General features: G+C 37.4%; 1 protein-coding gene across 2 annotated transcripts in view; it reads left to right on the top strand.

Annotated features, from left to right (window-relative positions):
• Window positions 1-26,441, top strand: part of PIP5K1B (phosphatidylinositol-4-phosphate 5-kinase type 1 beta) — a 329,210-nt gene that overhangs the window by 223,298 nt on the left and 79,471 nt on the right. For both annotated transcript variants that reach the window (XM_027839284.1, XM_027839282.1), the window contains exons 8-13: window positions 10,308-10,519; window positions 12,874-12,957; window positions 13,058-13,106; window positions 16,612-16,696; window positions 22,388-22,543; window positions 25,670-25,814. In XM_027839284.1, coding sequence (XP_027695085.1) covers window positions 10,308-10,519; window positions 12,874-12,957; window positions 13,058-13,106; window positions 16,612-16,696; window positions 22,388-22,543; window positions 25,670-25,814 — 731 coding nt within the window. The remainder of the gene's footprint in view (window positions 1-10,307; window positions 10,520-12,873; window positions 12,958-13,057; window positions 13,107-16,611; window positions 16,697-22,387; window positions 22,544-25,669; window positions 25,815-26,441) is intronic.

The raw sequence follows: 26,441 nt of genomic DNA, 5'->3' as shown, positions 1-26,441 counted from the left end.
CTCATCTGTAAAATGGGGATGATAATAGTGCTCATCTCCCAGCACTGTTGTGAAGATCAAATAAGAAAATATTTATAAAGCACTTTGCAAAACTTAAAACACTACATAAATGCTAGCTATTATTATTTTATAGGCTGTTGGAAATGTGGAACTACATCATTCTTAACCTGGAGTCCATGAACTTTTTTTTTTTAAGGTGAGGCAATTGGGGTTAAGTGACTTGCCAAGGTCACACAGCTAGGAAGTGTCTGAGGTCAGATTTGATTCCCATCTAATGGTCTATTTGCTTAGCTTATGGCTGATTCATTCCCATGCTAAAACTGTGTTCACTAAGCAGGACAAAGTGCTGATCATCATCAGATACGTGCCAATGACTCCAATTTATCAATAAGATAGACAGGGAAGCCAGTCTTTCCAGTTGCCAGTGGTAGAGGAGACAAGATGGTTACTACAAGATAGTGAATTAGGACTCACAACTGAGTAAGCTTTTGTAGAGTAAGCTTGGTATTAAATGAATTTAATAAAAAATGTTTATTGAGAACCTACATGCTAGGAAGATCTATGACTGGAGGTTGATAAGATAAGCAAATACACAGTGGGGACAACAAAGGATAGTTCTTTAATATTACTTTTTGTACATGGACATTTTTAAGCCCTGAAAACTCCTGTTCTCTATGGTAAGATAGGTATTCGTTTTACCACAAATCAAGTCATGCATTTCAGTGATGACACAGAAGCAACACATAGGAGACATATTTTCGCCTTTTGCCCTGGCTCTGGGACTAAGTGAATAACGTGAAGAATACCAAGAAGCACAGGGCATACCTTCTGCCTCAAGGAGTAGTCTGTATACTCTGTTTGGGAGAGATAAGAGGTATGAAACCACGAAAAAAATAGTAAGAGCCATCCTAAGATTAAATGTCAAACAAGCAATGCAGGCAGTTCCACAGTTCATTGAGGATTAGAAGACTTCACAGAGAAGTTAGGTCTTGAAAGATAAGCAGAGTAGAGGGGTAGAGCAGGGATAAAGGGAGGAAGGCATTCAGTTTGCTTTCCACCATATAACACTGAAGAGCAGAGTTAAATTTCTGCCTTAATTTCCCCCACACCACAAGAGAAAAGGGAAATATGATGGTAGAGAGGGAGAGGGGAGAAAAGAGGAAGGTGGAAACTCTACCAAATAACTAAGCAACAAAAGGTGAAATATAATCCAAATATTTAATTTAAAAAATCTAATCAAAAGTATAATCTAGCCCATTGGCACCTGTCAACTGTTAATAACTTGTTTGCACACAAAATCCTATTAGCAAGAAAGCAAAAATTTTCCTTTTGAGAAAGTTGATTATTACAGGACAGTGATTACTTTGAAATCTTGTCATTTTAGAGGGAAAGGAGAAAATGCTTTCATAAAGCCTGGTCAAGTGTAAGCAGCTTTTTCAAATTCTCATTAACTACAGAAAAGAGAAAAATATTCATCCAGTCACTTTTGATCCTTACTTCAAAAATAAATGAGGTATTTCCAAAAGATTTCTCTAAGAAGAATGCAAATAGTGGACTGAAAATTTCTTGCCCCCGACTCCATTTTTTTTTTCTCACTAAAGGGAATCCTGCTGAGATAGAAAAGAATTCACATCTGGGTTTTATGCATCATTTTAAACTAAATAATTTAAATGACTTCTAAGGTTCATTTCAGCTGTGATTGTACTTTAAATACACATACATATTACATATGTGTGAGTGTATGTATATATATACATACACATGTGTGTGTTTAAATATACACACACACATTTTTTATAATTTCTTTTCTATCTTTGGTGTCAATAATTTCTATGGTCTCTCATTGTAAGTAACTTGGTTTTTTAAGAGATTTGAACTTATAGAGCTGATATGCATGAAATGAAACCAGAAGCCTTGACTCTGAGAAATAGGGTGTTAGAAATTATATATTAAGATTAGAATCCCTAACTTTTTTGTATTGATAATCAGGAGATCATTGAACATCTATATAGTTATATCTATCAAGGAATCTTAAGTGATTTAAAAATATCTATGGTGGAGGGTACTTCCAGCCAATATTGCCACTGAGCTCATTATCCTTCTTCTAAAACCCTGTCCTCTTCCTCACTTTATTATTATTGTTGAAGGCACCACCATACTCCTAGTCACCCCAGGTTACAACCTAGATATCATCTTTGACTTCTCACTCTCTGATTGATAAGCTGGAGGATATCCTGAGGAGAAAGCCATGATGGGGAGGTTCTTTTGAGTTTGTATCATAATAGGAAGATTGTTTGAAGGAACTGGAAATATTTTATTTGGAAAAAAGAAGATATAGGGATGTGGAGTGAGGGGAGACTCCATATATTTAAAGGACTGCCATGTAAAAAGAGGGATTAGTCTTGTTCTGTGTGGACCTAGAGGGTATAACCAGGAATAAAAGATAGAAGTTGCAAAAGTTCTAAATTTAAACTTTTTTGGTAAATTTAAATTTTTTGTAAATTTTGTCAATTTAAACCTTTTTTGTAAATTTAAATTTTTTGGGAAATTTTGTAAAATTTTTTGTAAATTTAAACTTTTCTTGAGGCAGAGTTAAGTGACTTGCCCAGGGTCACACAGCTGGTAAATATCTGAGGCTAAATTTGAACTGAGGTCTTCCCAAGTACAGGGCTGGTGCTCACTGCACCCCCTAGCTGCCCTGGGAAAACTTCTTAATAGAACTCTTCATAAGTGGAATAGTCTGCTTAAAGACTTGAAAGCACATTGAAAGACTTCAAGCACATGTGGATGACCACTAGTCAAGTATGTTGTAGTAGGGATTTCTTTGGGGGTTTGGCTTGGACAAGATGGGTCCTGAAGCCTCCTACAAATCTAAAATTCCACAGTTGTGATCTACAGATTTTAGCTGTTGATATTCTAAATGTGAGATCTCTGATGACCAATGAATTAATATACCACTGGAGGAACCAGACCCCACCCATATTGGCATTTTTATTGTAAACAAAAACAGAAAATGTCAAGTTTCAGCTGGGTAGGAGACTACCTCGCCAGGTTTTCCTTGGAGAAGGAAATAAAGAACTTGATAGAGTCCATTCCAGGTGTACCCGAGGGCATCCAGAAACACTATTTCTTAGGACTTAGTCATCACACCTTGTATTGTTAATGATATAAAGGGACCATCATGAAGACAGTTGAAGTTTACATGCCAACATTTGTGCCTGAGCACAAAAAAAGTAGAGAAAATCTTTACAGTGATCCTCCAAATAAAAATTATCACATACTTTGATACTCAGTGGCTTAATTTCTAAAGATGGGCTAAGAAGAGGACAGTTAAAAATATAGTGGAAAATATGGTTTTGGGATTAAGTAATGAAAGACACTAAAGGGTTATAGATTACTCAAAAGCCTTATGCCTTCCTTTTTTATGCAAAACATATTTCCGTATTTGCCGTGTTATGGAAAAAAAAAGAAAAAGCAGGAAACATAAAATGAAAAAAGTATGCTTCTTATACCTTCTTAAAGAGAGTAAAAACATACTGTATAAGACGGTGAACAAAAAAAAACCACTGAAATGAAATTGACCATATCGTAATATAAGCAATTATTCTCAATACATAGAAAACAACTAGTTAGTAGGAGCCCTTTCAAAATCGGTTGTCCACGTGCATCCAGATTATCAATTGATTAGAGCAAAGGTTGAATTTATACCAAATTAGAAGGAAGGATAAAGATGCAAAAATAACACAGTGTAATTACAACAGCTCCTATCCAACCTTTTTAAACAAACCACTTTGAATTGTTTGCTAAATTTCTGCTGCTTTATTCTACTGTTTATCATCAAACTTTTATTAAGCACCTTCTGTATGCCAGGCACTGCGCTTAGCAATGGAAATACAAATACGATCAACGAAATAATCTCTATTCTCAAGGACTTGACATTCTAATGGGAGGAGACAACAAGGACATTTATAAATTTAGACAAAATAAATATAAAGGGAATAAATACAAGTTGGTTTGGGAGGAAGAAAGGGCACTAGAAGGTGGAGGATTAGGGAAGGTTCCCTGTGGAATGTGGTTTTTGAGCTTGAAGGAAGAAAAGGTAGAGATACGTTACAGTGCTTTGCTCAGTGTCAGGCTCATAGTATCCCCTTAATAAATGTTCTGGCAGCTAGTTCTGGTGCAGTGGAAAGACTGCTGTCCCTGAAGGCAGGAGGACCTGGGTTCAAATATGGCCTCAGACACTTACCGGCTATGTGACCCTGGGAAAGTCACTTAACCTCATTTGCCTTAGTTTCCTCATCTGTAAAATGATCTGGGGAGGGAAATGACAAACCACTCCAGTATCTTTGCCAAGAAAATCCCAAAAGAGTCGGACACAACTCGAACAACTAAACACAATAACAACTGGGATATCATGAACTATTCCAGCAAAGGTTTCCTAGAGATGACTGCTGCGATTTCTTGTCTCTACCATATTTGGAGCTCAGACCAATTTGTCGCAAAACAACTTTGCCCTTTAGCCAGGGTTTGTTTGTGTCTCTAACAAGCAATAAGTTCAGAGAATCTCTGTAAACAATAGTTGTGTTTGTTACTGGAGCAACGTACAAAAGAAATCTTGAAGTGTGGGGGAATGGAAAGCCAACATTGACTGGATTTCATCTGTCTTTTTCTGCCAAAACGAGACCCACATCCACGGCAAATAGTTTTTAGGGGATGAAAATGATAAATACATTTCAGACCCACATTCATCACAAATAGTTTTTAGGGGATGAAAGTTATATCTAAATTTCATAAATGTTGTAATCATGCGTCAGATAGTTTGTAGGGCTATATGTTTTATTCTTGTGTTTCCTCTTTTTCTTTCTTATCTTGTACATGGAATGAGAGCTATCCTTATTCCAGGGAGCAGAAATGGAATGAAATGGAAATGGAATAAGCATTTATTAAATGCCTATCATGTGCTAGTCGTTGTACTAAGCACTTTACAAATATTATCTCATTTGATCCTAACAACAACCGTGGGAGATAGATGCTGTTATGATCTCCTTATTGCAGGTGAGACAATTGAGGTTAAATGACTTGCCCAGGATCACACAGCTAGTACGTCCCTAAGGTTGGATTTGAGCTCAGGTCTTCCTGACTTGAGGCCCAACTCTCTATCCCTGTGCCACCTCGCTACCTAAGTGGAATAGAAAGAATTCTGGAATTAAAGTCAGGAAATCTGGTTTCAAGTCCCATAATTGACACTAGCTGTGAATCCTTTGGAAAACCATTTAATTTCATTGAGCCCAAACTCCTCATCTGTAAAATAAAGATAATAAGGACTTAAAAATTCCACAGGGTTTTTATGAGGAAAGAGCTTTGTATGTGAGTAGTAGTTATTAGTTTTATCAGCATCCAAAGCCATCACCCAGATCTTTTTTCCAAAATCTTTATCCATACAAAACTTAATAGTCTCATGCTATCACTTGACTCTCAGACAAGAAGCAATTTTGGGGGGCAGCTAGGTGGTGCAGTGGATAGAGCACCAGCCCTGAAGTCAAGAGTGCCTGAGTTCAAATCTGCTCTCAGACCAAACACTTGACACTAGCTGTGTGACCCTGGGCAAGTCACTTAATCCCAATTACCTTTAAAAAAAAAAAAAAGAAGCAATTTTTATCAAGTACTTACTTTGTAAAAAACACAAAAGAGTTCACTTCCTCCCAGATATTCAGACATTACTCATATATGGTAGTCCTTTTTAGGACAAAAAAAATGGTTTCTTAAACAAACAAAAAAAAATCCTGCTTTCCAGTTTACTTGGAGTTGAATGTGCAAAACACTCTCCCTCTATTTCTTCCTCTCTTGTGCATGCACATGCGTGCACACACACATACACACATATCATATATCCCAGTGACATTAAATAGAATATGATTTCAAACTTTCAGCAGGGAGAACTTTCCAGATTGGGATCCCCAACTATTAGTGACTTACACTATTTATATTTGTTCACTTGTTTTTCTCATGTCTGGCTCTTTGTGATCCCATTTGGGGTTTTCTTGGCAAGGATATTGGAGTGGTTTGCCATTTCCTTGTTCAGCTCATTTTACAGGTGAGGAAACTGAGGCAAACAGGATTAAGTGACTCACCCATGATCACACAGCTAATGTGTTTGAGCCCAAATTTGAACTCATGAAGATGAGTCTTCCTGACTCCAGGCCAGGCATTCTATCACTGTGCCACTTAGCTGCCCCCCTTATATATTTTATATCTCCACAATTATCTGTATGTTGTCTCTCACATTAGAATATATGCTCCATGAGATCAGAGTTCACGTTTTCGCTTTTCCTTGTATCCCCAGTGCTTAGCACGGTGCCTGGCACATAGTAGGTTACTTAACGAATGCTCATTGACTTTATACTTTCTCCTTTCTCTATGATTCAGAAAGTTGAATTCTGCTTGAGCTAGGTGAAAAGACCTCTATTTGTGTGATGGCTTGCTGTTTTGAATAGGAAATTCAGAGTTACCAAAACAACCAGAAATGTCAACCTCATGCTGATATTTAAGAAGTAATTGTGAGCCCTGAATGACTGAGCTGACTGCCATCTATTGTATTACAGAATGATGGAAATCTCTGAGAGCGCTTGAGTTGGCTTGTAGATTATTTATTGTGTTAGTTATTTAAAATCACAAGAGGATACAAATAGCAAAATTGTTTCAAGCTACTAATTCATTAAATTCTTAGGTACATGTGGTCAAAATCCATCCCTGCTTTTGCCAGTGATAGGATTTATGAATATGTTTTAAAATATTCGTATGATCATATCTTTTGATCCTCAAGATAATTTCCCATAAATTTCTCCTTGAAAATGCATGAAAAAGCTGGTGAGAATGTGGTGCTTTAGATTTTTTTTTGTTATGACCTTTCACAGTGAAAACAAGAACCCAACCTCCCATGGAAGATTTCTGCCTTTTGTCAAAGATGCTAAAAGAATTCCAAAAGGACAGAGGAAAAATAAACTATTTCCCTTTCTCTCTTATCTCTCCTCACTTCCTAGTCACAATAGGGGTGTCAATGATGACCCCGTACCAAAAAAAAAAACGAAAACTATACATGATAAATTGGAGATCATCTCAGAGGGAAGGTACTTGAATTAAGGGGGATAGGGAAAAGCTTCCCAAAGAAGGTGGGATTTTAGCTAGGACTTAAGGGAATCCAAGGAAAACATAAGGCAGAGATGAAATGGAGGCATGGAGGATGGAGTTTCTTGCATCCAGAGATAGAACTGATGAATAGAAGTATGTGTGGAATAATTTTACAAATATATACCTATTTGTGTCTAATGGTGACCATCTCTAGGGCGGGGGGCAGGGGTGGAAGAAATTTGCATGTTAACTTTATTGTATATTTAAAAGGAACAGGAGGTTGTCCATAATGGATTTGCAGTGTTATGTGCAATCGTCTTTTTTATTATACTTTGCTATGGAAATACTTGTTTTATTCCAGAAATTAAAAATAAAATTAATTTTAAAAAATAAAAAGACTGGAAAGGAAAGAGAGAGACAAGTTACAAAGGGCTTTGAATATAAAATGGAGGATTTTATATTTGATCCTGGAAGGAATTGGGAGTCACTGGAATTTATTGAGTAAAGCATGGTAAGACCTGTGCTTTAAGAAAATCTCTTTGACAGCTGAGGGGATGATGGACTGGAGTACAGAGAGGCTTGTGGCAAGAAGACCTCCCTTATTCTTTACTAGAACTTTAATAGAGGTACTGATAAATAGTATACTGATATTAGGAATCTAAAGTAACACAAGAGAGAATAGGAAGCATGTAGGAGTTCTAGATTGTTAATAAACTAGCTAATCAGTCTATAAATAATTGAGAATTTTCTGTAGAGCCAATGTGGGACCGTATGGTAGGAAATTAACAGGAGATTATGATGAAGGGGACAAGGGGAGAGAGAGAAGGAATTTGGAACTCAAAAATTATAAAAAACAAATGCTAAAAATTGCTTTTAGATATGTAATTGAGGAAAATAAAATAAAAACATTCTTTTATTGAAAAAAAAAAGACATTATGATGACTGTCTGCTCTCCTGAGAAGGGATTCTATTACTTTCTGGACTCTTTTCATTTCCTGAGCAGCTTTGCATAAAAAAAAAATGATAGTATAAGATATTTTAGTGGTTCATTTTAGAGGAGACCAGCATGCATATCAGGAAACTAAAGCTCCCTGATCTAGAGAATGTAATGTAAAGTAAGAATGTAATTTTGGGGCCAACTTCCCAAAGAACAGATGAGAAAACAGACATCACCTCTTCGCAGAGGTGGAGGGCAATGGAGTATAGAACATTGCATATGCTCTGTGTCTTTGTTGCCCTGTTGGTTAGTTTTGCCCATCTGTCCTTTTAATTTCCTTTTTTTTTTCATCCTTTGTTACAGGGGATGACTTTCAAGGACACAGGGCAAGTGGGGAAGGATGAAGTATTTTTTTAATGAAGGAGATGTAAAAATGAAAACAAAATCTTAAGAGTGGTTGGCTATAAAAGAATGTATTTTGGACCAATCTGCCTGGGAGGGATAACGAGTATAGAAATATCCCATATGTGCTTAGGATGCATTCACTGGAAATGATTTATGTCTGAATTCTGTTGCAAAGAGTGACCCCTTTAGCTGACACTGGAATTCTTTCTACCTGTCAAGTATCTGTTTCATCTAGCTCTATCTACCTTTGTCCAGCACAGACCAGCTACATTTAATCCTCTGTCATACTGACTGTTGAGTATATAATGTAGTTTTAAGCTCTAGTCTTTCTTTTGGTTACATTAAGAAGACTTAGTTGGGAGAGAAGTAAATTTTGAGAACAAACGTTGAAAGAAATGACCTCTAGACCTCTCCAATCTAGGATGTGAGTTGATTCTAGCAGAATCCAAATTTTAAGTGAACTTTTTCCTGAAGCTACTGATAAATGCCTTCAGTCTTTGCCCTTAAGAAACAAATGAAATCCACTCATTTTAGTTCGTTTATTAAGCACGCACTACTTTGTGCTCAGTGATGAGGAGCCAAAGAAAAAAGGAAATGATAGACCTTGCTCTTAGGTGCACTGGAAAGCTTACTGAATTTGGGGATAAGGACCTGGGTACACATTCTAGTTTTATTTTTTAAAGGTATATCGTGACCTCAGGCAAGTCACTTTGCCATTCTGAGCCTCAGTTTCCTCATCTACAAAATGGTGGAGTTGGACTAGCTCAGGGGTGGAGAACCTGCAGCCTCAAGGCCACATGTGGCCCTCTAGGTCCTGAAGTGCAGCCCTTTGACTGAATCCAAACTTGATGACTCTTCAATGAAAGGATTTGTTCTGTAAAACTTGGACTCAATCAAAAGGCCACACCCAAGAACCTAGAAGGCCACATGTGACCTCAAGGCTGCAGGTTCCCCACCCCTGGACTAGCTAATCTCGAAGGTCCCTTCCAGCTCACAATCCCTGAAATTTTGTAGTAATTCTTTTGAGTTTGTATAAATTACCAACTTGCAGTTCTCATTGTTTGATAAAGCAAATATTTAGAATGTGTGAACTAATGATATCTTGATGATCTCAATGTGCCCTTATTTTTTTTCATTTGTCTTTAATTTCATCTCTTTTAACTGACTGACTGCTATCTGAGACAGTATTCTTAGATACACAGCACTTCTCTGTAATTGTAGAGCCCTCTGGGTTGCTGAGAAGAATTCCACTGTGGGAGGCACATAAGGGTCTATGGTTCACAGTACAATTATCCCTTCCACATCGCATGGCACCCTTATAGTCTGGAAAACCCATATAAAAGGTTTTGGCCCTCCTTTCATACCAGAGAAGTCTGAATTTTTTTTCCTTTTTCTTTTATGGGGTGTCTACAATTCCTTGTTGTAAATTTTGGGTTAAGTATTTAGTCACAGGCTCTGTGTCTTCTGCTGGCCTTCAGTGTCTGTTGGCTGTGACTTCCACAAAACTCCCCCAAAATTCCCATTTAGTTTCTTATGCCAACCTGCAAAATATGTGTGTGTGTGTGTGTGTGTGTGTGTATGTACACATATATACAGAGAGAGAGATTTTTTTTTTGGCAAGGCATTTGGGGTTAAGTGACTTGCCTGGGGTCACACAGCTAGTTAAGTGTCATGTGTTTGAGTCCAGATTTGAACTCAGGTCCTCCTGACTCCAGGGCTGGTGCTCTATCCACTGTACTACCTAGCTGCCCCAAACCTGCAATACATTGAAACTGCCATGGGGAAAGTCATGATATGGAAGAGATAACGATACATTTGACTCTTTTTTTGTTCCTAGGTGTTGGAAAGTTTCAAAATAATGGATTATAGTCTTTTGCTGGGAATTCATATATTGGACCATTCGCTAAAAGAAAAAGAAGGGGAGAGCTCACAGAATGCACCTGATGCTAAGCGGCCTGGGATACAGAAAGTCCTTTACTCAACCGCAATGGAATCTATCCAAGGCCCAGGGAAATCTGGAGATTCTGTAATCACCGAGAGTACTGATACGTAAGTTATTAGCATGTAAGCATTAATCTTGAATATTAAGAGAGTCACAGTTTGGGTTGAAAGAGACCTCAGTCCATCCCATACCTGGAAAAAATAATTCCCATAAGACACCCAACAGGAAATCATCCAGCTTTAGCCTTGATGCCCTCCAGTGATGGAACCCACTATCTTCCTGGGCAAGCCCTTCCCCTTCTGAATAGTTCTAATCATAAGGAAATTTCCCTCATATCAAGCCTTGAGTTTCTTCTTTACAACTTCTACCCATGGTTCCTAGCAGTGGCCTCTGGGGCCAGAGGGAGCAAGTTTAATCAATTTCCCACAAAGTCACTTTCACATACTTAAAGAATAAAGATGTATTATCCCAGCTAACCCTCTTAGACATTTAACTAGGTAGTATAGTGGGTTGAGTGCTAGACCTGAAATCAGGAAGACCTCAGTTTAAATCTGGCCTCAGACATTTACTAGCTGGATGATCACGAACAAGTCGTTTAGCCTCTATCTGCCTCAGTTTTCTTATCTCTAAAATGGATATAATAACAGTACCTACTTCCCAGAGTTGTTGTGAGGCTAAAATGAGATAATCTGCATTTGTTAACTCCTTTTAAGCCATAAAGCACTACATAAATGCTAGTTATTATTCTTGGTCTTATGGGAGATTTGTTGTGATTTTGATTATGTAAATAAATATTTTAAAGTTACTCAGCTGCCTAATCTCTATCACGGAGATAGCTTGGAAATAAAATCATAATTCTTTTCTACTTAACGATGGACAAGTGAGTTGCAGCTTTCCTGGTTATAGTTATCAACCTCTCAACTCCATTTCAGCTTTTCGTTTGGGAGAGCATAATTTCTAAGAACTGACTCAAAGTCTTTGAAGAGTTTTGTTGTCACTCTTTAGTACTGACTATTCAAAGATTCCATCAGAGAAGATCACTTGAGAATAGGAAATGATAACTTGGATTTGTTATCTATCAACTCAATGCACTACAGTCATTATGGTTGTAATTCAGAGCCTCTTTTCTACACTTGGGGAATTCTCTGTGCTATTGCTAAGGGAGAGAGTCTAAAGGTAGAAGAGAAAGAGGAATGAGAAGTGAGCCAAGAAGAGGGATGAGAAAGGGGGGCAATGAGGGGAGGGGTGAAGCAATACAGACTGAGGTAAGAGACAGATGAGGACTCAGTCTACTTTGCTGAAAAGAAGTGGTCAGCCAAGCAAGAGAATGAGAACAGATCATTGCCACAGAATACAAGGGAGGTGGTAATATACAGGAGGCGCTGGGTAGTAACTAGCAGTGTCCAAACCTACGGAGAGCTTAAAGATCATGAAGGATGATGAAATGAGACAAATTTTACAAATCTAATTCATCGTTCCCAGACAGCCCTTTACAGTTGACCAGGCCATTTATGCCAGAATCAGCCTCTGTAGTGACTGAGGCACTTCATTCAGAGCCACCCATGGAACAGCCTTAGATTTCAATACATCTTTTAAAAGGAACAGGGGGGGATACCATACCATCTTTGTTTCTCATTACTCTAAAAGATTGGTCATGAAATTCTGCTTAACAAAAATTCATCCTGCACTTTCAATGGGTAAAGCAATGTGCTCTACCTTGAACCAAATATAAAAGTAAATAAGATAAAGTCCTTCTCCTTCAAGTTGCTTATACTCTCTTAAGGGGAAGGAAGTGAAAATGCAGGTATATGATATATAAATCCTAGATTTCCCTGGACCTTGGATAGATATGATTTTAAAAAAAGTAAAAACAAAGTTATGTTATACTATAAAATTTCAAAAACATGAGGGATCACTTTTGGCTAGGACAGTCAGGGAAGACTTTGTGGAGGAAAATTATTTCCAATAGACTTGGAAGGATGGACAGATCTGACCTGATAAAAATATGGAAGGGAAGGTGTTTTACATATGGGGGATTATATAAGCAAAGATATAGGGGCAAAGAAAAGAAGAACAACATTTATAGGCATCATTCAAATAAAGAATAGCATGCATAAGAGGGGATATTCCATGAGATGTTGGTTGGAGCCAGATTATGAACGACCTAGAACAGGAAATTAAGGAATTTTACCTTACTTTAGTAGCCAGTAGTGAGTTGTTGAAGGTTTTGAACACAAATGATATGATCTTATCTATCCATTTTGGTGGATTTCTCTGACAGGGGACTAAATGAGGGAGAGACTGGAAGCAGAAAAAACAGCAGACTATTGGCGATGTTAAACCTGGTTACCAAATTTATTATACTTTCAACAGTTGTAGGTCACTTCTTAATAACGATATTTTAAAAAGTATTTTAGCCTATGATACATAATGAAATATTTTCTCTTCGGTCCATCAACAGAATGGGAGGCATTCCAGCTAAAAGCCATAAAGGAGAAAAGCTACTTTTATTTATGGGCATTATTGATATTCTGCAATCATATAGGTAAGGAGAGGTGTTTTTAAAAACTTTCACAATATTTCTAAATTAATATGCTATTCTGAAATATGCTTATTTCCAATTTTTTTAATTTTTGTATGTTTAGGTTAATGAAGAAGTTAGAACATTCCTGGAAAGCACTTGTTTATGATGGGGTAAGCTACTTCTATATGAGTTGTTTAAATTTTGATTACTCTGTGTTCCCAATTGATATCATGAGAATCTGATGACTAGAACAATGAGTCACTGGCCTCCACAGAGAGGAGACAGGAAAATGTCTGCAAATTCAGAATGTGTAAATCACAGATTTCAATCTACACGAGACATCCAGAAGGAACTCAAGATTAGCAAAAGGACAGTACTCAATATGTTGGGCTTGAAAATGCTGATCTCTGGATCTGGCCTGATATTTGAAAGATCCTTCTAGCCTTTCTTCAGCCAAATAATGTTTAAAGAAATCATGGTCCTATTGGACACTGTCAGCAAAACCAAAAACAGAGAAAGGAAAAAAAGTATTAATTTCATTTATAGACAAGAGTAGGAAAAATTGGATAATGAAATTCTTTCAAGCAACATGAGTTGTTCAGTCATATCTGACTCTTGGTGACCCCAACTGGTGTTTTCTTGGCAGAGATATGGGACTGGCTTGCTATTTCCTTCTCCAGCACATTTTACAGATGAGGAAGCTAAGGCAAACAGGGTTGAGTGACTTGTCCAGGGTCACACAGCTAGTAAGTGTCTGAAGCCAGATTTGAACTCAGGAAAAGATTCTTCTTTACTCCAGGCTCTGAACTCTATCCACTACACCACCTTCCTGCCTCAAATCCATCCATGAGTTAACACTTAAAGGATTATGAGATCATAGATATCTATCATAGATCATAGATTATGAGATCATAGGGTTAGTAGGGAGCTTAGATGTCAGCAAGTCCAGCACTCCTCATTTTTCACATGAGGAAACTAAAGCACATAGAGGTTAAGTGACTTGCCCAGGGTCACACAACTAATAAAACTCTGAAGCATATTTTAAACCCAGGTCTTCCTAACTCCAAGTCCAGCTCGGTATCCCCTATGCCACCTAGCTGCCTCATATGGCAAATTCATGAATTATCTGATGTGAGAAAATGCTTTCTCCAGGCAGGAATGACACAACAAAAGCAAATGAAGCCAATTATAAGGAATTTTCCCCCTCCATCTATCTTCATCTCATATCACATAGAATGGAGAGACAACTAGATGACTCAGTGAATAGAGCACTGGGCTTTGAATTAGGAAGACTCATCTTCCTGAGTTCAAATCCAACCTCCGATACTTACTAGCTATGTGACCTTGGGCAAGTCACTTAACCCTGTTTACTTCAGGTTCCTCATCTGTAAAATAAGCTGGAGGAGTAAATGTAAACCACTCCAGTATCTTTGGCAAGAAAATCCCAAATGACATCATAAAGAGTTAGAAATGACTCAGTAACAACAAATATATAATGGAACTAAATTCAGAATCCCTGCCACTCTAATGCAGCTAAATTTGAACTCTGACGCAAAATCTTCTAACTGATCTAAAAAACTACATATTACCTAGGTCCTTAACCAAGATCATAGGATGACAGGATATCGTTCGTGACAGAATGCAGATAGCCCTGGGAAAAGAAAGACCAAAGTTCTCGTCCTGCCTCGGACACACATTGGCTCTGTGACTACAGGCTACTTCATCTCATGGTGTTATCTGGCAATTCTAACATTATAAATTACAGATGAGTTGTCAATCTGCATTTTCTCAATATTAGTTCTCTTGATTAAATCACTAGGCTGAACCAATTTCTTTTTAAGGTAGCTAGGTGGTGCAGTGGATAGAGCTCCTGCCTGGAGTAAGGAAGACCCAGGTTCAAATCCAATCTCAGACACTAGCTGTGTGACCTTGGGCGAGTCACTTAACCCTGTTTGCCTCAGTTTCTCATCTGTAAAATGAACTAGAGAAGGAAATGGCAAACCTCTCCAGTATTTCGACCAAGAAAACCCCAAATGGGATCATGAAGAGTCAAACACAACTGAAATAACTGAACAACACCAACAAGCCAAAGATTACAGCAGCTATTTCTTAATAAGAGGACTTTAGACTCTTTTCTTTGAAAGAAAACCAAGCATAGTTGCTCATCTCTTCTAAAAGGAACAGGAGTCTCTGCAACAGCTTTAACAATAGTGAATTAATTACAATTTTTATCAGGAGTGACATTCTACATGCCTACTCTAGAATCATTCTCAACCATCACAGTTTTTCGTGTCATGCATTGTAGTTCATTTCTCATAGTTAATATTTTCTACTTTCTCATATCAAACAAATCTATTATGAAAGACCCCTAAACATCAGATACTTCTTTCTTTTAAGCACAGAAATATCTCTACTAAGCACAATCTTGAGTTTGAAAGGGAAAATGGGGTCATGTAAATTGAGCATCTGGCTCTTTTTTTTTTAATTCTTTTTTCTTGGGGGCAGGTGGCAATCAGGGTTAAGTGAGTTGCCCAAGGTCACACTGCTAGTAAGTCTCTGAGGCCAGATTTGTACTCAGATCCTCCTAATTTCAGAGCTGGCACTCTGTGCACTGAACCACCTAGCTGCATCCCCTGCCTTTTTCTTATTCTTTAACAATTATCAATAATAAAGAATCTTGGGGTAACTATGCACTCATAGCATGTCAGAGCCAAAAGAGATGAAGATCCTTCCCCAAGGTCTCACAGCTACTTTGGTGGCAGGGCTGTAATTCAGACTCCCAGGATGAGGTCTTTTGCCCCAACCATGTAGATTGTCTCAGTGTGACAAAAGACAAATTTTAATCTGATTGTCATGTTTCTACCACAGAAGAGCTAGCCACAGCATAACTGTAAGAGAGGACACTTTAACCATGTCTTATCACACTGGAATAGATAAATGTGAGGCAAAGTCAACTTTCATTACAATGAAATGTTTAATCATTGACTAGGGTGACCTGTGAACCCATCTTCCCTTATCTCAGGTGAGTTGTAACTATATATACATATATATATGTGTGTGTGTATGTATATATACATATATACACATATGTATATATGTATATATACATATGTGTACATATAAACTCAAATAATGTCATGTAACTATGGCATTAGGATTTTTATTGGGTGAGTAACACTACATTCCTCCATCACCCCCAATTTCAAATCTAGTTGGTTCCTAACTAGAATTGTCTTTCATATATATTGCAGATGGTGCTTATGATATTATGTTTTTGTTTTTATGCATAAATGAGACCCTACCCACCAAAGGGTAACATCTACCCTGTTAGTCTTTTCCATTATGAGTAAAAATTGTTTGTTCTCCGTTAAGCAGTAGAAGGCCTCTTATGCAGGGACATTTATTTTCTCTTTCTATCCTTTGGCAGAATGTGTAAGATCTGTGTTCAAAGAAAATCCAAGAATATTGTTAATTATTAAGGGCAATGTCTAATTTATTGCTTTCCTTGACTGCCCAGACAAGCCTTGTGGACAGAAACATGGCCCATGGAAAACAGAATTATCATAACTTTCTCAAGACTCTTCGCTTGTTTTTGTACTCTGTTCTTAGATTATCTTTAGAATGGAATTGAATTATCTGAGAAGTAATTCTGTGGTATCTATATTGTCTTTTCAGGATACCGTTTCAGTTCATAGACCAAGTTTTTACGCAGATAGGTTTTTAAAGTTCATGAATTCCAGAGTTTTCAAAAAAATCCAAGGTAAGCATTTTATTAGTATTTTATTATTTTTATTAGCATTACCCTAAAAAAAAGCTGAAGAAGACATCTTTAGGGCTTTGTGTGCAGTCTTTGTTATGAATGAATGAATGAATGAGTGAATGAATGAAAAAAGCATTTATTAAATGCTAACATAGACCAGCCACTGTCATAAGCACACAATTTAGAGACGAGTCCCAAACTCAAGGAGTTTACTGCATTCTAATAGAGGAAGGCAACACATAAAGGGAAGAGGTGACCTGAGAAGGGCGTTTTGTTTCTGGGAAGAGGGAAAGGAAGCTATACAATTAGAGGCCCATGATAAAGGCCTGGGTGACTGACTGATTGGTTGTGAAAGGTGGGGTGTGGCTTGATGTCTAGGGCTAGCCAGTCGATAATTAGTGAGCCTTTAATGTTTCTCCTTCACACTCAGAATCTTCTGAGGGCTTTAAAGATAAGAATGTGATTTATCACATTTTAAAAGCACTTCCTGGTTGACAAAGAGCTGTCCTCATGGCAATCTTGTAAAATAGGTAGTGGCACATATTGTTGTCCCAGTTTTCAGATGAGGAAAGAGAGGTTAAGTGACTTAAGGCCATATAACTAGATAAAAGTACAGCCTGCTTCTTTACATTATGATGTTTCAGTATTAATTCATTCTCTTGCCTCGTTACTGATGTTGATATTAATGACTATTTCCAAGAAACCATTTGTCCTTTCTCCTTTTTGCATCCCTTCTCTTGCCTTTCCCTTCACCATAACCAGCAGAACAAGCTACCAATTTTTTCCTTGTTCTACCTAACCACCAATTGATCCTTCTGTCTTATTTCCTGTCTACTGACGTCACTTTTTTTTTGAAGCTACTTCCTTATTGTCTCGGTTTTTGAGAAAGCTGGTATGATCCCAGCTAGTAACTATATTTTAAAACTTTGGAAGTGTTAGATTGGAGATTAGGGGTTGAGAATTTACACAAATTAGCAGAGAGAGATTTTTGAGTATGAGATGATCAGGAAAAGAGTCAGTGTACTACATGCATAAGTCAAATCAGAGAATTTTTGTTTATTTAAGAAAATGGGATAGAGGAAGACTAAGACAAGCATAAGGACAATGTTAGAGACTGACCTGAGATTTCATTGGTATAGAGAACTTACTAGGTGAGGAACTTTGTCTCCCTGTCCTGGTAAGATAAGTACCTTCACTGTAATAATAGCCTTAGAGAGTTTCCTAGAACCCTGTGAGAGATTGATCCTGTGTGTCAGAGCCAAGACTGTGCTCTATCTATTATGTCAAAGTGCCTCTCAAAGACAAGCATAGATTATTGAAATCTACTTATTTACTATGAATGTTGTTAGAGTCAGTTTTAAAGAATTCTTTCAAAATCCCCTTAACCAGTTCCAATTTTCTTCCCACCCCCACCAAGAAAAAGCAATACAAAGTTCCAATTTTATCACCTTTTGTTTTTCATGCCTATCAAAAGTAGACAGTACTAGTGAACACAGAAATGGCCCCCAAAAACAAAATCTTTATTATGTTCTGTATCTATGCTAAGCCTCTGGCTACAAAGACAAAAATGGCCCAGTCCCTGCCTTCAAGCAGCTTATATTCTAATGGGAAAGATAACATGAATATGTATAAGTAGATACATAATGGAGACTAAGTAAATGCTAGGCAGCTTTGATAGGGAGGCCACTGGCATATGGCAGGAGTGGAAGGCAGGGATAAGGAAAAACTTCATGTAGAAGGTAAGGTGTCGCTTGACTTTGTCTTGAAGGAAAGGGATTCCAAGAAGCAGAGGTAAGGAGAAGAAGCATTCTAGGCATGAAAGATGGGCTAGGAGTACAAAAGCAGACAAACAAGAAATAGAACATTGCATACAAAACACAGGATAAGAAGATGGGCAACAAACATTTAACAAATCTTTTTTATGTGCCAGGCACTGGGCTAAGCACTGAGAATACAAGCAAAAAGACAGTCGACCTCAGTGGGCTTATATTCTAATAGAAGAAACTGAAAGTGGTGGTGTAGGGAATGGAAAATGTATTTGTACCCATGTCAGGGCATGATATCAACATTCAGAAAGTCAGAAGCAATGTCAGAAGGTTAGTCAGCTTGGACCCCTACTCAAAATGGGTAGAGAGGAGCTCATCGTTAGAAGGAGGCTAACATGGAGGAGGGATGTTCCAGGGTGAGGAGGCCCCAGGCATTGACGGAAGTCTAGGGCAAGAAAGCAGCAAAGGCACAGAAGCAAAGTCCAGAAAGTCAGAAACAGAGCCAGGAGATGATTGTAAGGCATATAAGGAATCTATAATCTAAAATATATGTGTGTGTATTACAGCCTCTAAAAAAACAGGCTATAACAATTAATGGCATTATGACCTTGGGCAAGTCACAATCTCTTTAAGCCTCAGCTTTCCTTATCTGTAAAATAAGTATAATAATATTTGCAAATAATGTTTAACCTTAAAGCCATATATCACCCAAGTGAGCAAACACATTTCAGTGATTAGGAAAATCCCTGCCTGGTGGTATGGAGGTAGGGTTCAAATGTAAAGATGAGCAAATATAAACCAAAAGCCAGTCTGGGTTGATATCAGTAACACCAATAAGCAGAAAAAACCAACTACCCAAGCAAGGAGTCAGCTCAGGAGATTAACTCCAAATCAGAGACCAGAAAGTCAGAGAACTTGACCATTTGCCTAGCTCAGCCTATCTCCCTAAAATTCTTATATTTTGAAGAATGCTAGACCTAAAGCCAGGAAGATCTGATTTTAAATCCAGTCTATGACACCTACTAGCTGTCTGACCCTAAAGAAGTCACTTAATCATGTTTATTCATCTGTAAAATGGAGTTAATAATACCTCCCAGGGTTGTGGTGAGGGCAAAAAAAAAGAGAAGTGCTTTGCAAACCTTAAAGCACTATATAAAAGCTATTTTTATTATTGTTATTATTATTGGCCCCCTACCCTGCACCAGGGTAGTCAGAAGCAACCGCGATTCCTAACTCAGCTATACCAATAAAGATATGGACTTATAAACATAAAACAACATATAAATGTGAGTTGTATTATTTTTTAGAGAAGATAAATTGGCAGGTCAGCCCTGTTAACTTAAAGTTTACTGTAATGAGGAAGGGAAAAAGTGATCCTCAGCTGATCACAATGTATTCTATGTACATCTCTGTATTTGGCAGTAAGGATTTTGGATTTAAGACTACTTAGGAGACTTGAAAGCTTCTACCCCCCAAACTAGAAAACTGCTCTCCTTTTCTTTCTCACCTTGTATACCCCAGAGTACTTCCCCATTTAAGCTCATGCAAATTGACTTTTTTGAAGACCCATTTGGCAGCATAATCTGAGTTGTGAGTCACAAGACTAAGTACAGTTCTCCTAAATGAAGTGATTGTCAGGGTCTTCTTTGTGACTATCTCCACAGAAGGGTAACCTAGACAAAGTTTAAAGAAGCTTCAACCTCCCTCCTTTTCTCCTCTCCTCCAGGGAAATTATCTTAAAATATTAAATACTAGACAAAATCATGTCAAAGTGAAGAGTGACTGTGTGATGGAGTGTGATCCAGCCTGGACTCAAAAGCAATTTCCACAGGAGTTTTTGCGAGTGAATTCACAGAATTCAAGGGAGTTCACAGGGTGGGGTTTGAGTACTTCTGTGTCAGTTCATTTCTCCAACATGGTTTTTGAAAGTTCTGCAGTACTGAGGAGGAAAAGATCAGAACTGAGTTGTTTCTCACAGAATTGACCCTGCGTAAACCAAGGAGAGCCAATTTCTGTGGGAAGTCGCTGAAGGAGAACAGAAGTTTGAAGTGACTTGGCTTATGTTAAATAGTATTACTGTCAAATTGAGTACTGACATGTTCTGAAAATTCCTGAGCCCAAGTTAATACAACCGGGGTCATGAGAACTTGACATTCTTTACCATCTGAACCTACCGATTCATTAGACAAACATTTATGGCAAAACAGTTAACAGTGCTCTACCCAAAAAAAACAATTCTTTAAAAAGTTATGTAGAATTAAAATTTGAATCATATCTGGAGATGATGAAACTTTATACCCTTTCACCCAATGATCCCGCTACTGAACACAAACCTTAAGGAAGTTAGAGATAGAAATAAAGGCTCCGTATAAGCCACAATGTTTGGAGTAGCATGTTTTGTAGTACCGACAGAGGGTATCCATCCCTTGGGGAATGGCTATGCAAGTTGCAGTCTGTGAATAAAACAATATTATTATGTCTTAAGAAATGATAAATATGAGGATTTCACAGAAACATGGGGAGACTTGTATGAGCTGATACAGACCAAAGTTAATAGAATCAGAAGAGTAGACACAATGACTACAATAACATAACCCAAAAAACTCTCACTGACTAAAAGGGAAGCAAACTCAGTGTAATTACAATGACCAGTTATGGCTCCCAAGAACAATGATGAAATATTTCTATCCTTCCTCTGATGATTACCTATATTACCTTGTTAAAGTCACTTAATGTCCCTAGGGCATTAGTTTCCCCATCTATAAAATGAGGGAGGTTTGACTAGCAAAAAGCCCTGAGGTCCATTTAGCCCCAGACAGATGATCCTACTGTGTAAGTATAGAGGTGGGAAATGACATATGCAGTATTTTGCATGTTCTCTCAGATATTAGCATTTGATCAGTCAGTTTTGCTTAACTGTTTTTCCTTGTTACAAAGGAAGTGCAGAGGGAGAATCTATTGGGACATGAATATGGTGAAAAAACAAAAATGTTAAATTTTTTCTGGAGATGAATACAGAGCATTTAGGTATGCTAATGGTGAATGAAAGCTTTGATGAGTTCCTAAATCCTCAACTTACCTTTCCAACCAAGTTACAAAATGACCACTCTTCGTACATTCTAGGCTGTAGCCATAATGGCCTTCTTACTGTTCTCCATATATGACACTACGCCTCCCAGCCTTTGTCCCAGCTGTCTCCCATATCTAGGATTTACTACCTACCTCTTAAAAATTTTTAGTTTCCTTGGAGAACCAACTCAAGTTCCTCATGAGAACTTTATCGTTCCCCTCAGCCATTGGTACATTCCTCTCAAAAATTACCCTGTATCTATTTCATGTATTCCTGTATGTGCTTGTTTCCGCTGATAAAATGTAAACTCCTTAAGAGAAAGAATTTTCTTGCTTTTGTTTTTGTATGCCCATCATTTGGCACAATGCCTGGCTCAAAGTGGGTAGCTGATAAACATTTGTTGATTGATGGATTGTTTGATTAAATATGTATTTCAGAATATCACTTGCTCTTTTCACAGCTTATAGAATTAGAGCTGAAAAAAACCTTAAAAGCCAACTGTTCTTACTAGCTGTGTGACCGTGGGCAAGTCACTTAACCCCAACTGCCTAAGCAAAAAAAAAAAAAAAAAAAAAAAAAAGCCAACTGTTTCAACACCCTCATTTTATAGAGGAGGAAAATGACTCCCAGACAGTTTAACTACCTTGTCCAAGTTCACTCATGTGGTAAATAGCAAAGCTGAGATTTGAGCCCAGGTCCTCTGACTCCAAAATCAAAACTCTTTCCTCTTGACTATGTTCTATTCATTCCTGGTAATATATAAAATAAATGCTTTGATTTGATGCTCCCCAGAGACGACTGAAATGTTAAACTACAAAATAAATAATAGTACTTTGCTTCTTTTTTCTCTTCTAGCTTTGAAGTCCTCTCCTTCTAAAAGAAGGTGTAATTCCATTGCTGCCTTAAAGGCTACATCACAGGAAATTGTATCTTCTATGAGCCAGGAGTGGAAGGATGAAAAGCATGATTTGCTTACCGAAGGGCAGAGCTATAGCAGCCTTGATGAGGAAGGTAATATAGACTAACTTCAGATCTGGTTGCCATGGAAACATGCTCATTCACACCTGTAAGGGTTTTTAGCATTAGATTGTTGTTGTTGTTGTTTCATCTTCATAGATTATACCTCGTATTCATCTTTGATACAACCTAATTAGTAGAATATACTAGAGGCAAAACCTACAATTCTTCAAATCCTAGTCCACCAGACTAGGCCTACCAAACTGGAATGCCCCTCTCTACCTGTCCACCTTCTTTCCCTCCCCACTCTAATCCACCCTCTCCAAAAATCCGCGCCAGTTACATATATTATACTTCTGATATTCTGGTTGTCTTAATATGTATTTCTTGGAAGAATACCTTTGACAGTCTACTAAATACTCAAATATTTTAACTTCAGTGGGTCCATGATCTTACGGATATGAATATCCATTTTCTTTTTTTTTTTTTTTTGTTAGGCAACTAGGGGTAAGTGACTTGCCCAGGGTCACACAGCTAGTAAGTGTCAAGTGTTTAGTCTGAGGCGGATTTGAACTCAGGTCCTCCTGACTTCAGGGCCGGTGCTCTATCCACTGCACCACCTAGCTGCCCCATGAATATCCATTGTCTAGATACATATCATCACTCATCCATGCCTTCCACACAATTTTTTTTCTAGTTTTTAATGAACTTGAAAAAATTAACAAATACAAACATTTCCCTATGCACAAAGAACAGAAAAAAGAGAACCCTGAATCTATTATGTACAAATTGTTTTGAAGTATATGTTAAATTTTTTAATTAATTTATTTTTAGTTTTCAACATTTGCTTTTATAAGATTTTGAGTTCTAAATTTCCCCCCTCCACAATTTCCTCCCCAAGATGGCATACAATCTGATATAGGCTATAAATATATGATCAGAAGTATATATTAAAATTTAACAATCAATATTGCCCTGTCTGTGTCTGTCCCTTTGTGAACTTCCTTCTACTTTCTTCTTTGCATTTTTAAATATTTCATAGACATGCTTTTTTTCCTTTTTTTTTCATGTTCTATTCTTACACATGTTCTCCCTGAGATTCTCCATATAAAATCTCTACCATGGAGACCTTCCTCTAGCTTGGAGATTGTTAACCTCTTTTTATGTCATGGACCCCTTTTGCAATCTGATGAAACCTATGGTCTCTTTTTCAGAATAATGTTTTTTAAAGCATAAAATAAAATACGTAAGGTTACAAAGGAATTCAATTATATCATCATGCAATTAGCAAAACTTAAAACAAAACACACATGGGGGCAGCTAGGTGGCGCAGTGGATAGAGCACCAGCCCTGGATTCAGGAGGATCTGAGTTCAAATCCCGCTTCAGACACATAACACTTACTAGCTGTGTGACCCTGGGCAAGTCACTTAACCCCATTGCCTAGCTTAAAAAAAAGTACTTGTTACTTGAAAAAAAATTTTAAAAACACACACACATTTGGACCCCTGAGTTAAGAACCTCTGCTTTAGGTCTCTTTATATTTTGTGAGTTACCAGGGTGAATACCAGTCAAGCCGTCCATCTACTTTCCACCACTCTTAATACATCAACATAGCTTACATTTATAGAGTGCTTTAAGATTTACAAAACTATTTATATACATTATCTCATTTGGTCTTCGCTACAATCCTGTAAGGTACGTATTGTTCTTATCATGTGTATTATTATTTATCATTCATTAGAGGGACCTACCCCTTTTTTCTGGCTCTCTCTCTCTGTTTCTCTCTCTCTGTCTCTCTCTACCTCTCTCTACCAAATGAACTAATAAATTTCTTTCTAAAACTCTAAAACTCTTTCAAATTATGGGGTTTGTTCTTGTGAACAGTCCCCATTTTCCAAATGGAAAGTGAGGTTCAGAAAGCTTAACTGACTTCTCCGGATTAATGCAGATAGTAAGAATCTGAAGTATAATTTAAATCCTGATGTTACTGACTCCAAGTACAATCCTCTATTTACTGTATCACAGATTTCCTAGATGATATTCCTTATGCCACTTATTTCTTGCATACATGAACATTAGGCATATTAGTACTATCACTCATATTGAAGTTTAGATTTTATTTTAGAAGGGGTGTATGAAGGTGATTAAAAGGAATCCATGCTGACTTCAGAGAGAGTGAAAGTGGGTGGTAAATGGGGATTACAGATAGGTCAGCATGATCTTCCTTTCCTTTATGTTAAATAGAACCTACAAGGCTCATCCTACAGTTATATGAATTGTAAGAGAAAAATAAGCACATTTTCCTGGTTTTTGAAGCACTGGTCTCTCCCAACAAGGTATCTATTATCAATGTATCAAAATCATTCCAGATACACAGTAATCTCTGAAAAATTTTGAATATATATCACATAAAGGATGATGGAGAGAGTACATGGGGTGTATTAGGCAAAAACATAACAAATGATAAATTTCAAAGAAGAGTAAGAGTGAAAGACAGCATAAGGGGATGTTTGGGGGGAAAAAAAGGTGGGGACTCATATGAAGAGGGTAAGAGATGACAGGTGGACAGCCAGACTGCTCTAAATGACATTCTTTTGATGTTAGGAGAAAGCAAAGATGACCTCCAGAATGTTGAGTGGCCCCCTTGTGGTGAATTTCTAGAACATGGACTAGGGTCATACAGGATAGGCAAGCATGGTTGGGTTGTGATTGGTGCTGCTAAACTAATCCAAATGAAATTACAGGCCCATTTGAGGACTGAGTTGAGTCTTATTCCTAGGATCTAATCACAGGAATATCCTTGAATAATGTTAATAAAATATCCATTACCTAGAGCAGGCTTTGGTTGTAATTAGCAGTTAGCCTATTATATTTATCCTGTACAGATCCTGCTAATTCAGAATTCTTAGAACTGAAACAAAACCCATGACTTCAAAAGAACATTCCTAATGTAATTTCTATAAACTATTTTCAAATTAGTTCTGTTCCCTTACTATTTAATCTATTTTCATGAAGCTTTTTACATTTCTGTAGAAGTACAAAAATGAAGTCAACTCATAATTTAATTTGCTGTCAAACATGTCTACCTTGTGCTTTTGCCAATTTAAATGACAATCAAATCTAAAGTAATACTGTATTAACTACAATTCATTATTGTTGCTGTTTATACTTTTCACAGCACTGGGATCCAGGCACCGACCAGATCTTGTGCCAAGCACTCCATCTCTGTTTGAAGCGGCTTCCTTAGCAACGACAATTTCTTCTTCTTCTCTGTATGTCAATGAGCAATACCCACATGATGGAACTACACTTTATTCAAACAGGTAACAGTTGCCTTTTAAGTAAATGACCTACTTACTCATCAAACAGTGTTACCACAGTGATATCATGCCTAGGACAACGTCTCTGCCTGATGGGTTTTTTGATCAAAATGCCATTTTATTCCAATTGCCCCTTCTTGGATGTAAAAGTTGGAAAAATTGTCATACTCTGTTGTCATGGATCTGAAAAATTCATCAGTAGGAACAAGGCACATGTTTCTCTTTTATGATAGCTCTATTTGGAGATTAGCAATGTGGTTGTGTGAAGGGAGCCAAGTCTTTGGTCTGTAATTTTCTGCAAACGGATTTTTTTTCTCCTAAGCAAGTGATCCATTAATATTACATGACCCACTGCTAAGGTATTTTAACATTTACTTCATGTTAATGAGCTTAGTGATTTTCGTAAACATTTAATGTGGTTTTTATATTTTGTGTGGCTTGTTAGAATTAGCTAAGTTAAAGGATACCTTTGTTGGGTTTTTTTCCCTTTTCAAATAAAATATTAATATGTGACTTCTGATGATAGATAGTGGTATCTTTGTAGAAACTTGAGACGAGAGGCCACAAAGATATGGCTATTTTATTTTATGACACAGAGAGGGAAGAGAGATCCATGTGTGAATGGGAAGC

This window comes from Vombatus ursinus, unplaced genomic scaffold (assembly GCF_900497805.2).
Source record: "Vombatus ursinus unplaced genomic scaffold, bare-nosed wombat genome assembly UNPS02014832.1, whole genome shotgun sequence".
NCBI lineage: Eukaryota > Metazoa > Chordata > Mammalia > Diprotodontia > Vombatidae > Vombatus > Vombatus ursinus.
This window is presented reverse-complemented; position numbering and strand designations above follow the sequence as displayed.